This window comes from Typha angustifolia, chromosome 13, assembly GCF_048772165.1.
Source record: "Typha angustifolia cultivar Huaian chromosome 13, ASM4877216v1, whole genome shotgun sequence".
Taxonomy (NCBI): domain Eukaryota; kingdom Viridiplantae; phylum Streptophyta; class Magnoliopsida; order Poales; family Typhaceae; genus Typha; species Typha angustifolia.
In genome coordinates, this window is record NC_133251.1 from 15,549,387 (window position 1) to 15,564,308 (window position 14,922).

A 14,922-nucleotide genomic window follows, 5' to 3' on the forward strand; every position below is an offset into this window, starting at 1 on the left:
ATAAGTAAACGCACACAATAGGAATGTAACCTGCAAGAACTGCAACGGATACACTGCTTCATATTCTCCTCCATCACATTCTGAGATTTAAGGATGAGGAACTCCTGCTCTGCAAGAAAACGATCCAACTCGCCGCACATCGTTAATCATGCTCTCGCGTTATATATTTTTGTGGGTAATTGGAGCTGTCGATAAATGCTATAGTAGGAGATAGGAAGCCAACGTGCAGCCCAAAAGCAAGCAGGCAAGCAAACTACGTGCAAGGAGCTAGCATCACGTTGACTTTGAAGCAGCCAACGTGATTCGGTTATTCCCATTTGTGTCTCTCTCTCTCTCTCTCTATTGGTGGGGTTGACTGAGGAATGAAAGCTCGAAGACAAAGAGAGAACTGGGCTTATGGCATAAAGTAAACACTTAGTAACATCCATCATCATACTTGAAGGAAACATCTTTGATTTATTTGATCAAGTTTGTAAATACAGAGGATTTTATTATGTTGAAGAGCTTGAAAAAAGGTTCTTCATTATGAGAAATGAATTTATTCTCTGTAATAAAGTTATTCCTGGAAGGAATCAAGTTAAGATATTTCCAGCTCCAACAATCGGTCCATCAAATCTAGCATCTCCTTCTTGCGTAGCTCAAACTCTCGGTCAATGGCTTCATCTAAGTGAGCCAAGCAGTCGTTCATTCGATTGATCTTCTCGTTAATAGCATTGATGTTCTCCTCAGCACTCTTCAACTTCGAGATTGTTGATTTTGCTTCTTCTTTGCACTCCTCCTCCTCTGCCAAGAGATCGCTCCTCTTTTTCTCCATATTTTTTAACTCCTCTTCTGCAGCGGCTAATTCTTCTTTAATCTTGGTAATCTTGTTTTTCTGTTCTAGAATATTTGTGTCATTGCCCTCATATCTCTTTACGACTCTCTCTAATATATTCTCATGTATGACCAGAGTGTTCTTCAATTTCTTAGCATTCTCTAAATATTGTGAATAGGAATTGGTAAGATACGTGAGCTCAACATGCAATTTTGATGATATTTCTCTTTTTACCATCTCTTTATCCAGCGAGTTATGATGCTTAATTTCTGCTGCGAGTTTATCTAGCACGCACACCAACTCCTCCATTGGAATTTCAATGTCTTGCCCAAATTGCTTTAATTCCTCAAGGCTGTCTTCTATTACTTTTGCTGTGTCTAATGAAGTTGGTTTCGCTCTTAAGGCTTCTTTGAGATCGCTTATGACCACTTTAATGTAGTTCCACTTACGTGTGAATTTTCTTTTCTCAGTTTCTGAAGCTGGACTGTTGATCTCGCAAGTTAAAGTGATCTTCTTTGGAGGTGTTGGAGTTGGGACGTTTAATATGTTAACTGGCGGAGCTCCAACTGGAAGTATGCTTATATACCAAGTCTTATCTACTCCTTTCACTGCAGCGATCGTCTGCATTGGTGCACCTGCACGAAGAATATATCAGCACATATTATCCAGTGTTTTAACTGTGAATAATGAGAGGCCATCTAGAAATTAATAAGCTCCGAATTGAGAGAATATTACCAGTTATAGTAGCATAGTGCAGCTCTCTGGAGTGCCTATTGGTGACTTTATTCTGACAAGTCTCTTCTGCAGCTGGTGGAGTATCTCCTTCCACAATGATATTCTGGAGAATTTCTGCTAGAAGAATCAGTGCAACAGTATTAGCTTATTGTCGAAATCTTAATCGAGATTGCGGTTTCTATGTCCAGGACTTGTCAACCATGAGTAAGAGATGGATCAGGAAATAGATAGTATGCCTATGTTACTGACGTCTCTGAAATGATAAGAATGATTACCGGTTGAAGGGAGTGATGATATCAATTCTTCAGTGGTGTGTCTTCTTGTAGCTTTGCTTTCTGTAGAGATTGATGGAGGACTGGCTTGAGAGAGGACATTTGTGCTTTGATCTTGGGCACTCGAATCAGCAACCTCATGAGGAGATTGTTTCTCTAAGGACTTACAATTCAATGGGGCACTTAGCTTCATCTCCTAATTTTTACTGGATCTGCACATAATTAGTGAGCATTCTTACCATTCATGAATTGGTTTTGAAATCTTTTGTAGGTTGAAGAATGTACCTATGAAAGTCTTTATCTCTTAAAGCAGCAATATCTTTCAGTGTTGGCTGGTGACTGCATGCATTTAAGGAGGCATGTACCATCAGCGTGAGAAATACTAATAACTGTTTGAGTAGCTTTAAGAAGGGACATTCCTAATCTACCACGTTCTCATGTTGTTCCAAAGCATTTATCATGAACCAAAGGAAAGAATCATTACTGGCATTCTAACAAATCCACCAAGAAAAGGATCCAAAACTGACATCCTGCATTCTCATAATACAAGCAAACAGATCTAATGGTTATTCTCAAACAAAAAGAAAAGGAATCATGCGTTCTTGCTTGATGACAATTAACTAAGTGCGCACATGCATATGCCTACAAATGAAAGGGAGGAATATCGTTAGATTTTTGTATTGGCAATTCGCGTACCAAAAAAGGATTACATTTGATGTATTTAGATTATTATGTATGAGCGCGATATAAGAAGTTAGGGAATTTATGAAGGGATAAATAGCGCGGACTCCTAGTGCCGGATGAAAACGGACGAATAATACCATTTTCGATGTTCGAATGATTGTAGAATGAATTAGCACGAGAGCATATTTTTCCACAAGTGTTCAAGTGCACGGAGCAATTCGATCTAGAAACTTTTGAGGTTGCATTTATAAGATTTGAGAGGGAGTTTATAATTTTCTAGTCCATTTTAATGAGGTTTTCATTACCTATATAAAGGAGAGTCTATGAATCAAAACAGATAATGGAAGAATTTATTATTGTCCAAGGTTTACTTCATCGCCAAGGCTGTAACTTGAAGATCTTAGATGTTCTGCATCTATCCATCTACATCGGCATATGGTTGGAGTACTAAGATGAGAGATTTTTATTACTCCGTGAGTTTTATCAGAATTGATGACTATTACACAAGGAGTAGCTTATTGTGAAGTCTAACGAGGAAGAACAAATTTTAATTATTAGTCGTGGGTGTCAAGTGATGAGATGAATAGTAAGTACATTTTATACCTATGATTATAGTGCGGTAATTTTGCTCCATGAAGATGATATGCAGTTTTTACTATCGACTTTAAAGGGTTTTTCACGTAAAAATCTGGAGCGATTAAATTGCTTTTTAGTTAAAATTATTTATATACTTTTGATCATTGGCGGAAGGTCGTGTCTCTAGTTTAGGTTTAGTATAAATTTTCCAAAATGACCACAAGAACTGCAACATATAAGATTACGATTTGCTTCTTATCCCCCTCCATCACATTCTGACTTCTGAGGATTAAGGACGAAGAACTCCTCCAAGAAAACGATCCAACTCGCCACAAAAACCACATTGCTTGAGCTAAATGCACACTGTGTTATCAAACCGTGGAGCTTAAGATGAACAAAAGCATGTCAAGCACTCCAGAACATAATAAACTTATTGCCATAATCAAAGTGGCATGATACTCTTGTCTAACCCAGTTTTTCATGCGACAACAAAACATATTGAATTTGACTATCACTTCATTCGAGAAAAGGTTGACAAAGGTGAGAACAATTGGCATAATAGATTGGAAAGAACACTTTGAAAATGCTCAAATAAAGTAAACACATGTAATATCCATCATATTTGAAGGAAACATCGTTTATTTGACCAAGTTTGTAAATACAAAGGATTGTTTATGTTGAACGCTTGAAAATATTTCTTTATTATAAGATTGAAGTGGTTCTTTATGATAAATTCCAGGAAGGAATCAAGTTAAGATATTTCCAACTCCAACAATTGTTCCACCAAATCTAGCATCTCCTTCTTTCGTAGCTCAAACTCTCGATCAATGATTTCATCTAAGTGAGCCAAGTAGTCGTTGATTTGACTGACCTTCTCATTAATTACATTAAGGTTTTCTTCTGCACTTTTCAACTCCAACATTGTTGATGTTGTTTCTTCTTTGCATTCCTCCTCCTCTCCTAGGAGATCATTCCTCCTTTTCTCCATACTTTCTAACTCCTCTTCAGCAGCGGTTAATTCTTCTCTAATCTTCGCAATCTTGTTTTGCTGATCTGAAATCTTTTTCTCGTAACACTCACGTTGCTTCAATATATTATCTTGCATATTCTCCTTCATGTCCAGAGTGTTCTTCCATTGCGTAGCAGTCTGTGCATATTGTGCATAGGAATCAGTAAGACATGTTAGCTCAGTAGACAATTGTGATGATATTGCTCTTTTTACTATCTGTTTATCCAAAGAGTTTTGAAGCTTAATTTCCGCTGCAAGCTTCGTTAGGATGGGCACGATTTCCTCTACGGAAGCTTCAATGTCTTGCCCAAGTTGTTGTAATTCTTCTAAGCTATCTTCTATTATTTTTGTTGTCTCTATGGAAGTAGGTTTCTCTCTCAAGGCTTCTTGAACATCACTTATGATCACTTTAATATAGTTCCACTTACGTCTGAGTCTTCTTTTCTCAGTTTCTGAAGGTGAAAGTTTCATCTTGCAAGTCAAAATGATCTTCTTTGGAGGAGTTGGATTCTGCATATTTGATATATCAAATGATGGACTTTCTATCTCTGCAGCGATTATCTGCATTGCGGCTTCTACAAGAGGAATGTATCAGAATTACCTTAATGCCTTAACTATGAATTCAGATGATATGCCTAACGATAACTTCAAATAATAAGAATGGTTACCGATTGAGGCAACAGAGATCAATTCTTCAGTGAGTCTTCTTGTAGCTTCGCTTTCAGTTCTCTCATCTGCAATTGTTGTGTTTTCCCGATCTCTATGTGTGCTACAAACCTCTGATGCAGGAGCTTCTGGTGGAGTTCCGCTTACTATTGAAGATTCATCTTCTTCTGTAACAAGAACATACTTGACATTACCATGTTTTTAAATTCCGAAGCACATACTGACCTATATATGGTCAGATACTGAAGATCACTTGTATTATTTTTCTTGTGAAAAAGATCACTTGTTGCATTGTCAGTGCTTGTATGAATAAAAAAAAAGTGGATCATTCAGCAGTACAGACTTGGCTAATAGAGCTTGGACCAAGAGAAGAATTACCACTTGAAGCAGTAGAGGCTGATTCTTGGGTGTGTTTCTTTGCACCTTCAACAGCAGAAGATTGTTTAAATAGTCTCATTAACTTGGTTTTCGAAATAACTCTCGCAAGTCTAGGAATCCTCAAGAAAAGTTCTTTATTCCACCTCTCTTGTTGGACTAGAAAGAAGAGAAAATTAGAAAAGGTTAAGCTTCAAACAAGTTTCTAACTTTGAGTAGAGATATGAACATCTACCTCTTTTAGGAACCAAGATGTTACTCCCCTTGAGGGCCTCAACGATATCCTCTTCTGACCTGGGGCTTGGGATATATGTAGAGTTCATTGAAGGAGTGGCTTGAGAGAGGACATCTGTGCTTTGCTCTTTGGCACTTGAATTAGCAACCTCAGGAGATAGTTCCTCTATGGAATTGCTATCTGATGGGGCACTTAGCTTCATCTCCTTTACTTGATCTGCACATATAAAAGAGAACTAACTGAGCATTCTTACCATTAAATTGATTTAAAATATTTGTAGGTTGAAATATGTACCCATGAAGGCTATCCCTCAACACAGAATTATCTCTCAGCGTAAGCTTGATGACTGCATTTAAGGAGCCAATATCACCATGAGGAATATAAGAACAGTCTAAATAGCTTTAAGAAGAGAAATTCTAAATCTATCACCTTCATGTTGCTCTAAAACATTTCTCTTGAACTAAAGGCAAGAATCATTATTATTTACTAGCATTCAAATAAATCCAAGAAAAGGATCAAAAACTGACATCCTGCATTCTCGTCATACAAGCAAAAGTACAGAATGGTTATTCTCAATAAAGAGAAAAGGAATCATGCTTTTTTGCTTGACAACAAATGATCATATACACACATGCATCCAGCCACAAAAGAAAGAGAGGAATATGACCTCAAGAATAACATATACCTGCTTCATATCCTCGTCCATCAGGTTTAAGGATGAGGAACTCTTGCTCTGCAAGAAAACAATCCAATTCGCAAACGTCGAAGATGATGTATGGCTAGCCAAGCAAACTACATTTGCAAAAAGCATGTCAAGCACTCTAGAATAGAATAAATGACTTAGATATGCATTCTTTTATGATTCAAGTCACTCTTATCTTTACATAAGGTATAAGATAAGGATCATTAGCATTTGAAGTAGTCGAAGAGAATAAGTGATAGTGCCTCATTTTGTTCTTCTATGTAATTATCAAATTTTCTTGATTTTAACAAAGAGATTATTGATATTCTTGTTGTAAAAGATCTCATTGCTTATTCAGTCCACAGCCCTGAGCTAGTTTTAATGAAAAAAGGAGAAGGCAGCTCGAATTCTGCTTTGTTTCAAGTGCCATGTTTTATCATGAATATTTGGGTGCCCAATACTTGGATGGCTAGGATATGCTCACATGAGATGATTATCTCAAGCATCTGAACGTTATCTTTCAGCAAACAAATTAAAAGTACATTACATGACACATTCTATGAATTAGGGTAAGACTGATCATATCTCCTCTTAGAAGAATATAGAACTAAATAGCTAATTATCAGGCTCAAGTAACATTTGCTGATTCCAGCCATTACCATATACAGATATAGACATTCAACCTAATCATATGCAACAGAGAAGAAACACTATAAAAAGTTCAATGCTTTCAAGTTGAAATTGACCCTGACAAAAGACCTGGTACAGCAGTTAAACCTCATCTCACAAACTTAACAATCTTCTCAATATGCAGCCTAAGAATTCGTCCTTCAGGTGAGAATGTTTACATAAAGAAAGCTCAAACTGAGCAGAAACTAACAATCTCAAGAGTTCTTAGTTCATTATACCCCAATCATATTAAATTTCTATAAAAAAATTTGGAACTTCCATGTGCACTTTCTGATGATTGCTTGCATCATTTTTTTGTTCCTAGTTCTACGCTTCCAAAAATCTCCATCAAGTTGCTGTTCTAAAGTACATCATTTCAAGGCTTTTGTCACTTCACCTATACATAACCTGCACTTTCTAGTGATTGATTGCAGCAATTTTTTTGAAACACAACTCTTTGAGGTTCGCTTATTGTTGGGATTAGCTCATTATCCAATATGAGGTGACAGTTTAGCAAGACATGAAACAAAACCCAGAGTCGATATAAACAGAAAGTGAGATTTTTTTCACTTGGCTCACACGTATTATTCCAGGATTTTATTCACTAAACCCCCAAGATTTTATGTTGAAACAGGAGAGGGACAGACTGTTGGAACTGAACACATGTAATATACATCATCATACTTGAAGGAGACATCTTTTATTTGACAAAGTTTGTAAATACAAAGGATTGTTTATGTTTAAGGTTTGAAAAGTTCTTTATTCTAAGAATGAAGTCATTCTCTATAATAAATTCCATGAAGGAATGAAGTTAAGATATTTCCAACTCCAACAATTGTTTCACCATATCTAGCATCTCCTTCTCTCGTAGCTCAAACTGTCGATCAATGGTTTCATCTAAGTGAACCAAGTAGTCATTGATTTGACTGATCTTTTCAGTAATAGCATTGAGTTTCTCTTCTGTATTATCTAACTCCAAGAGTGTTGATTTTCTTTCTTCTTTGCATCCCTCCTCCTCTTCGACGAGATCTTTCTTCTTTTTCTCCATACTTTCTAATTCCCTCTCTGCAGTGGCTAGTTCTTCTTTAATCTTGGCAATCTTGTTTTGCTGCTCTAAAATCTTTGTGTCATAACCCTCACGTCTCTTTATAACCTTCTCCAGTATATTCTCTTGCATGTCCAGAGTTTTCTTCCAATCATTAGCAGTCTGTTCATATTGTGCATTGGAATCTGTAAGAGCCGTTAGCTTAATAGACAATTTTGATGATATATCACTTTTAACTATCTGTTTATCCAAAGAGCTTTGATGCTTAATTTCTGCTGCAAGTTTCTTTAGAACGGACACTAATTCCTCTATTGAAGCTTCAATGTCTTGCCCAAATTGCTGTAATTCTTCTAAGCTGTCTTCTATTATTTCTGCTATCTCTACAGAAATTTGTTTCTCTTTCAAGACATCTTTAATATCACTTATGATCACTTTTATGTAGTTCCACTTACGTGCGATTTTTCTTTTCTCAGTTTCTCGAGCTGAAATGTTAATCTTGTAAGTCAAGATGATCTTCTCTGGAGGAGCTGGATTTTCCATTTTCAATATATCAAATGATGAAGCTCCTATCAGTGCAGCGATTGTCTGCATTGTTGCTCCTGCAAGAGGAATGTATCAGCATTATCTCATGTTTTAACTATGAATTCAGTTAGCCATGCCAATAACTATATGCTTTAATTTTGTAGAGGTGATACTGATGGGCGGGTTAGATATGTCGCTTGTCCTTGCAAAATTACAATCTTTGTATCTTTCATGAGTTGAGAGAGTGAATAGTGAGAGATCATTCTGTAATTTAGCTTAATTATCTAGATATTATCTTCAAACTGGGAGAATATTACCATTTATGGTACTATACGACAGTTCTTTGGAGTCCCTTTCGGTAGCTTCATCACAAGTGTCTTCTGCAACTGATGCATCTTGCTCTTCAAGTTCCTCTGTCACATCGGATCCAATAGCTTCTTTTCGTGTTCTAGACACTAATGGAGTAACTGCTCCCGCGATGATGTCCTGCTGAACTTCTGTAAGAAGAATAATGCAACAGTAAGAAATTATTGTTTAAATGTTAATCAAGATCACATTTTTTTACCTCTAGGACTTGACACGATGGATAAGAGATGGATCAGTAAGTAGTATGACTAATATTTCTGAAAAATAACTTCAAATGAGAAGAATCGGTACCACTTGAAGTAACAGGAGTCAATTCTTCAGTGTGTCTTCTTGTAGCTTTGCTTTCAGTACTATCATTTGCAGTTGTTGCATCTTCCTGATTTCTATGTGTGCCGCAAACCTCTGATGTTGGAGCTTCAAGTGTAATTTCTCTAACTGTTGAAGATTCTTTAACTTGAAGTTCCATAGGTTTTGTACATAAAGATTTTGTTGTAACAAGAATATGCTGACATTACCTCATATTTTAAGACTGAAGCTAGACCCGAGCATGAACAAACCAATATATGATCAATAAATGAAGATTGTTGTTTCATCTTATTGTAAGTAGGAAGATCACTTGTTTCATTACTAATGGTTGTACTATGAATGAAAAAGGTGGATCATTTAGCAGTTGTGACTAGGCTAGTAGTGTTTGGAGTATGAGAAGATTAAAGCCATATAGGCTGATTCTTGGGTGTGTTTCTCTGCAGCTTCAACAGCAGAAGACAGTTTGAATGTTCTCATTAACTTGGTTTTCGAACTTTCTCTCCCTAATCCAGCAATCCTCAACAAAAGTTATTTATTCTACTTCTCTTGTTGGATTTATGAAAGAAGAGAAAATAGGGAAGGTTAGACTTCAAACAAGTTTTTAACTGTTTAGATATATAAACATCTACCTCTGTTAGGCACCAAGGTGCTACTATCCTTGAGGGCCTCAACAATTTCCTCTTCTGATCTAGGACTTGGGATGTCTGTAGAGATCATTGGAGAAGTGGTGTGAGAGAGGACATTTGTGCTTTGCTCTTTGACGCTTGAATTAGCATCCATAGGAGATAGTTCATCTATGGAATTGCTATTTGATGAGGCACTTATCTTCATCTCCTTTACTTGATCTGCACAAATATCAGAGGACTAACTGAGCATTCTTACCACTAAATTAATTTAAAATATTTGTAGGTTGAAATATGTACCCATGAAGGCTATCTCTCCACACACAATTATTTTTCAGTGTGAGCTTGGTGACTGCATTTAAGGAGCCAAACCATGAGGAATACTAGAACAATTTACATAGCTTTAAGAAGAGAAATTCTAAAACTATCACTTGATGTTGTTCTAGAACATTTCTCTTGAACTAAAGGCAAGAATAATTACTATTTACTAGTATTCAATCAAATCAAAGAAAAGGATAAAAAACTGACATCCTGCATTCTCATCAAACAAGCAAAAGTACAGAATGGTTATTCTCAACAAAGAGAAAAAGGAATCATGTGTTTTGCTTGACAACAAGAGTATAACATATACCTGCTTCATATCCTCCTCCATGATATTCTGAGGTTTAAGGATGAGGAACTCCTGCTCTGCAAGAAAACAATCCGACTCACAGACATGCAGTCAAAAACACGTCGAAGATAATATATCGCTGGCCAAGCAAACTATGTGTGCAAAAAGCATGTCAAGCACTCTAGAAATAATAATTACTTAAATACATCATTCTATGATTTAAGTTACTCTTATTGCATTAGGTTTAAGATAAGGATCATCAACATTTGGAGAAGCTGAAGAGATAATGCCTGGTTTTGTTCTTTTGTGTAATTATCAAATTTTCTTGATTTTAACAAAGAGGTTAGATATTCTTATCATAAAAGATTCATTGCTTATTTAATCCCCAGACCTGAGCTACTTTTTTAATGAAAAAAATGAGGAGATAGCTCGAGCTCTGCTTTGTTTCAAGTTCCATATATTATCATGAATCTTTGGGTGCCCACGACTTCAATGGCTAGGATATAATCACATGACACGAGCATCTGAAGCATCTGAATTAGGGTAAGATTGATCATATCTCCTCTTAGAAAAATATAGAACTAATTATTAAGCTCAGGTAACATCTGTTGATTCCATGCCATTATCTTAAGTCGCTGTAAACATTCAACCTTATCATTTGCTACACAGACGAAACAATATAAAAAGTTCAAGGCTTTCAAATTGAATAAGACCCTGACAAAAGACCCGGTTCAGCAGTTAAACCTCATCTCACAAACTTAGCTCAATATGCAGCAGAAGAATTTGTCCTTCAGGTGAGAATGTTTACACAAAGAAAGCTTAAACTGAACTGAAACTAACAATCTCAAGTTTACTGAAAAGCAAAACGAATGTCAGTGTCTCCCTTAGCTTCTCCTCCTCCTAGTAATAACGAAGAATAAACATTAATAATTAAGATACATTTCTGTGATATAGCTATAAGATTGGCACTAGTGCTGAATATCACTAAAATGAACCTAGAAGATAAGAATTGTTCTTCACAACAGATCCTGATACTTTACCTTTAAAATCCTTTGCATATGAGTATGAGAAAACAAAGTAAAGTCACAATGAACTTGAAAAGGAAAAACTCCTTTAAATGTGGTAAATGACCAAATTCATCATCACCAAACTGCTGTACTGACTCTTCTATTATTAATGTGTTAGGTTTTCTGTTTAAAAACAATAATACGATTGTGAGACATTTTTTCTTTATTTTAGATAAAAGTAAGACAATAAAGTTGAGTAAAATGAAACATTTTCCGTAAAGATCAGGAGGGTGAGAGGTTTTCCATAGTTTAGGAGTCCATGTGTACGTTAAAAAGAAAACGAAGAAATAGTTCAAAAGTTCTTAGTTCATTATCCACAAATCATATTAAATTTCTTTAAAAAAATTTGGTCATGGAAACTTCCATGCACACTTTCTAATGATTGCCTGCATCATTTTTTTGTTCCTCATTCTACGCTTCCAAGAATCTCCATCAAGTTGCTGTTCTAAGACTAGAGTACATCATTTCCAGGCTTTTGTCACTTCACCTATACATAACCTGCACTTTCCAGTGATTGATTGCAGCAATTTTTTGGAAACACAACTCTTTGAGGTTTGCTTATTGTTGGGATAAGCTTATTATCCAATATGAGGTAACAGTTTAGCAAGACGTGAAACAAACCCAGAGTTGATATAAACAGAAAGTGAGTTTTTTCACTTGGCTCACATGTATTATTCCTAGATTCCGTTCATTACACCCCCAAGAATTTATGTTGAAATTATGGGGACTAAATACATGTAATATACATCATCTTACTTGAAGGAGACATCTTTTATTTGACAAAGTTTGTAAATACAAAGGATTGTTTATGTTTAAGGTTTGAAAAGTTCTTTATTCTAAGAATGAAGTCATTCTCTATAATAAATTCCATGAAGGAATGAAGTTAAGATATTTCCAACTCCAACAATTGTTTCACCGTATCTAGCATCTCCTTCTCTCGTAGCTCAAACTGTCGATCAATGGTTTCATCTAAGTGAACCAAGTAGTCATTGATTTGACTGATCTTTTCAGTAATAGCATTGAGTTTCTCTTCTGTATTATCTAACTCCAAGAGTGTTGATTTTCTTTCTTCCTTGCATTCCTCCTGCTCTTCGACCAGATCTTTCTTCCTTTTCTCCATACTTTCTAATTCCCTCTCTGCAGTGGCTAGTTGTTCTTTAATCTTGGCAATCTTGTTTTGCTGCTCTAAAATCTTTGTGTCATAACCCTCACGTCTCTTTATAACCTTCTCCAGTATATTCTCTTGCATGTCCAGAGTTTTCTTCCAATCATTAGCAATCTGTTCATATTGTGCATTGGAATCTGTAAGAGCCGTTAGCTTAATAGACAATTTTGATGATATATCACTTTTAACTATCTGTTTATCCAAAGAGCTTTGATGCTTAATTTCTGCTGCAAGTTTCTTTAGAACGGACACTAATTCCTCTATTGAAGCTTCAATGTCTTGCCCAAATTGCTGTAATTCTTCTAAGCTGTCTTCTATTATTTCTGCTATCTCTACAGAAGTTTGTTTCTCTTTCAAGACATCTTTAATATCACTTATGATCACTTTTATGTAGTTCCACTTACGTGCGATTTTTCTTTTCTCAGTTTCTCGAGCTGAAATGTTAATCTTGTAAGTCAAGATGATCTTCTCTGGAGGAGCTGGATTTTCCATTTTCAATATATCAAATGATGAAGCTCCTATCAGTGCAGCGATTGTCTGCATTGTTGCTCCTGCAAGAGGAATGTATCAGCATTATCTCATGTTTTAACTATGAATTCAGTTAGCCATGTCAATAACTATATGCTTTAATTTTGTAGAGGTGATACTGATGGGCGGGTTAGCTATGTCGCTTGTCCTTGCAAAATTACAATCTTTGTATCTTTCATGAGTTAAGAGAATGAATAGTGAAGATCATTCTGTAATTTAGCTTAATTATCTAGATAGTATCTTCAAACTGGGAGAATATTACCATTTATAGTACTATACGACAGTTCTTTGGAGTCCCTTTCAGTAGCTTCATCACAAGAGTCTTCTGTAACTAATGCATCTTGCTCTTCAAGTTCCTCTGTCACATCGGATCCAATAGCTTCATTTCGTGTTCCAGACACTGATGGAGTAACTGTTCCCGCGATAATGTCCTGCTGAACTTCTGTAAGAATAATGCAACAGTAATAAATTATTGTTTAAATATTAATCAAGATCACAATTTTTACCTCTAGGACTTGACACAATGGATAAGAGATGGATCAGTAAGTAGTATGACTAATATTTCTGAAAAATAACTTCAAATGAGAAGAATCGGTACCACTTGAAGTAACAGGAGTCAATTCTTCAGTGTGTCTTCTTGTAGCTTCGCTTTCTGTACTATCATTTGCAGTTGTTGCATCTTCCTGATTTCTATGTGTGCCGCAAACCTCTGATGTTGGAGCTTCAAGTGTGATTTCGCTAACTGTTGAAGATTCATTAACTTGTAGTTTCATAGGGTTTTTACATAAAGATTTTGTTGTAACAAGAATATGTTGACATTACCTCATTTTTTAGCACTAAAGCTAGACCCGAGCATGAACAAACCAATATATGATCAATAAACGAAGATTGTTGTTTCATTATTAATGGTTGTACTACGAATGAAAAAGGTGGATCATTTAGCAGTTGTGACTAGGCTAATAGTGTTTGGAGTACGAGAACATTAAAGCAACATAGGCTAATTCTTGGGTGTGTTTCTCTATAGCTTCAACAGCAGAAGACGGTTTGAATGTTCTCGTTAACTTAGTTTTTGAACTTTCTCTCCCTAATCCAGCAATCCTCAACAAAAGTTATTTATTCTACTTCTCTTGTTGGATTTATGAAAGAAAAGAAAATAGTGAAGGTTAGACTTCAAACAAGTTTTTAACTGTTTAGATAGATAAACATCTACCTCTGTTAGGCACCAAGGTGCTACTATCCTTGAGGGCCTCAACAATTTCCTCTCTAGGACTTGGGATGTCTGTAGAGATCATTGGAGAAGTGGCGTGAGAGAAGACATTTGTGCTTTGCTCTTTGACGCTTGAATTAGCAACCATAGGAGATAGTTCATCTATGAAGTTGCTATTTGATGAGGCACTTAGCTTCATCTCCTTTACTTGATCTGCACAAATATCAGAGGACTAACTGAGCATTCTTACCACTAAATTAATTTAAAATATTTGTAGGTTGAAATATGTACCCATGAAGGCTATCTCTCCACACAGAATTATTTTTCAGTGTGAGCTTGGTGACTGCATTTAAGGAGCCAAACCATGAGGAATACTAGAACAATTTACATAGCTTTAAGAAGAGAAATTCTAAAACTATCACTTGATGTTGTTCTAGAACATTTCTCTTGAACTAAAGGCAAGAATAATTACTATTTACTAGTATTCAATCAAATCCAAGAAAAGGATCAAAAACTGGCATCCTGCATTCTCATCAAACAAGCAAAAGTACAGAATGGTTATTCTCAACAAAAAGAAAAAGGAATCATGTATTTCGCTTGACAACAAATAAATATATAAACTCATGCATATGCCTACAAAAGAAAGAGAGGAATATGACCTCAAGACTATAACTTATACCTGCTTCATATCCTCCTCCATGATATTCTGAGGTTTAAGGATGAGGAACTCCTGCTCTGCAAGAAAACAATCCGACTCGCAGACATG

General features: G+C 35.9%; 4 protein-coding genes across 7 annotated transcripts; all 4 read right to left on the reverse strand.

Moving 5' to 3' along the window:
* Positions 1-483: 483 nt before the first annotated feature.
* On the reverse strand, positions 484-2,145 carry LOC140774581 (uncharacterized). Of its 2 annotated transcripts, none has more exons than XM_073117626.1 (4): positions 2,107-2,145; positions 1,825-2,033; positions 1,550-1,663; positions 484-1,449 (listed from the first exon to the last, which is right to left on the reverse strand). In XM_073117626.1, the coding sequence occupies exons 2-4, from the start codon at positions 2,012-2,014 to the stop codon at positions 578-580; spliced, it is 1,176 nt and encodes a 391-aa protein (XP_072973727.1). In that variant the 5' UTR covers positions 2,015-2,033; positions 2,107-2,145; the 3' UTR covers positions 484-577. The 2 variants fall into 2 exon arrangements, with proteins under 2 accessions (XP_072973727.1, XP_072973726.1); XM_073117625.1 differs by having other exon boundaries at positions 1,550-1,666.
* A 1,598-nt stretch (positions 2,146-3,743) lies between these two features.
* Positions 3,744-6,074, reverse strand: LOC140774559 (uncharacterized). The gene is made up of 6 exons (XM_073117598.1): positions 6,052-6,074; positions 5,661-5,712; positions 5,367-5,582; positions 5,135-5,290; positions 4,759-4,923; positions 3,744-4,665 (listed from the first exon to the last, which is right to left on the reverse strand). Exons 2-6 carry the CDS (start codon positions 5,662-5,664, stop codon positions 3,833-3,835), a joined length of 1,374 nt encoding a protein of 457 aa, XP_072973699.1. The 5' UTR covers positions 5,665-5,712; positions 6,052-6,074; the 3' UTR covers positions 3,744-3,832.
* Positions 6,075-7,461: 1,387 nt separating this feature from the next.
* Positions 7,462-9,923, reverse strand: LOC140774595 (uncharacterized). Of its 3 annotated transcripts, none has more exons than XM_073117657.1 (5): positions 9,880-9,923; positions 9,586-9,801; positions 8,942-9,085; positions 8,602-8,781; positions 7,462-8,361 (listed from the first exon to the last, which is right to left on the reverse strand). In XM_073117657.1, the coding sequence occupies exons 1-5, from the start codon at positions 9,881-9,883 to the stop codon at positions 7,529-7,531; spliced, it is 1,377 nt and encodes a 458-aa protein (XP_072973758.1). In that variant the 5' UTR covers positions 9,884-9,923; the 3' UTR covers positions 7,462-7,528. The 3 variants fall into 3 exon arrangements, with proteins under 3 accessions (XP_072973758.1, XP_072973757.1, XP_072973759.1); XM_073117656.1 differs by having other exon boundaries at positions 8,942-9,103; XM_073117658.1 differs by lacking the exon at positions 8,942-9,085.
* A 2,000-nt stretch (positions 9,924-11,923) lies between these two features.
* Positions 11,924-14,529, reverse strand: LOC140774596 (uncharacterized). Its single transcript, XM_073117659.1, has 5 exons — positions 14,448-14,529; positions 14,160-14,369; positions 13,548-13,691; positions 13,212-13,391; positions 11,924-12,972 (listed from the first exon to the last, which is right to left on the reverse strand). Exons 1-5 carry the CDS (start codon positions 14,449-14,451, stop codon positions 12,140-12,142), a joined length of 1,371 nt encoding a protein of 456 aa, XP_072973760.1. The 5' UTR covers positions 14,452-14,529; the 3' UTR covers positions 11,924-12,139.
* Between the last annotated feature and the right edge of the window lie 393 nt (positions 14,530-14,922).

Coding starts and splice junctions, on each gene's coding strand:
- LOC140774581 (XM_073117625.1), bottom strand. CDS start 2,014: ATGAAGCTAAGTGCCCCATTGAATTGTAAGTCCTTAGAGAAACAATCT. Junction 1,667..1,824: donor ATCATCACTCCCTTCAACCG/GTAATCATTCTT, acceptor TGATTCTTCTAG/CAGAAATTCTCCAGAATATC. Junction 1,450..1,549: donor GCACTATGCTACTATAACTG/GTAATATTCTCT, acceptor TTCTTCGTGCAG/GTGCACCAATGCAGACGATC.
- LOC140774559 (XM_073117598.1), bottom strand. Junction 4,924..5,134: donor AGCCTCTACTGCTTCAAGTG/GTAATTCTTCTC, acceptor TTCTTGTTACAG/AAGAAGATGAATCTTCAATA. Junction 4,666..4,758: donor GATCTCTGTTGCCTCAATCG/GTAACCATTCTT, acceptor TTCCTCTTGTAG/AAGCCGCAATGCAGATAATC.
- LOC140774595 (XM_073117656.1), bottom strand. Junction 8,782..8,941: donor GACTCCTGTTACTTCAAGTG/GTACCGATTCTT, acceptor TTCTTCTTACAG/AAGTTCAGCAGGACATCATC. Junction 8,362..8,601: donor GTCGTATAGTACCATAAATG/GTAATATTCTCC, acceptor TTCCTCTTGCAG/GAGCAACAATGCAGACAATC.
- LOC140774596 (XM_073117659.1), bottom strand. Junction 13,392..13,547: donor GACTCCTGTTACTTCAAGTG/GTACCGATTCTT, acceptor TTATTCTTACAG/AAGTTCAGCAGGACATTATC. Junction 12,973..13,211: donor GTCGTATAGTACTATAAATG/GTAATATTCTCC, acceptor TTCCTCTTGCAG/GAGCAACAATGCAGACAATC.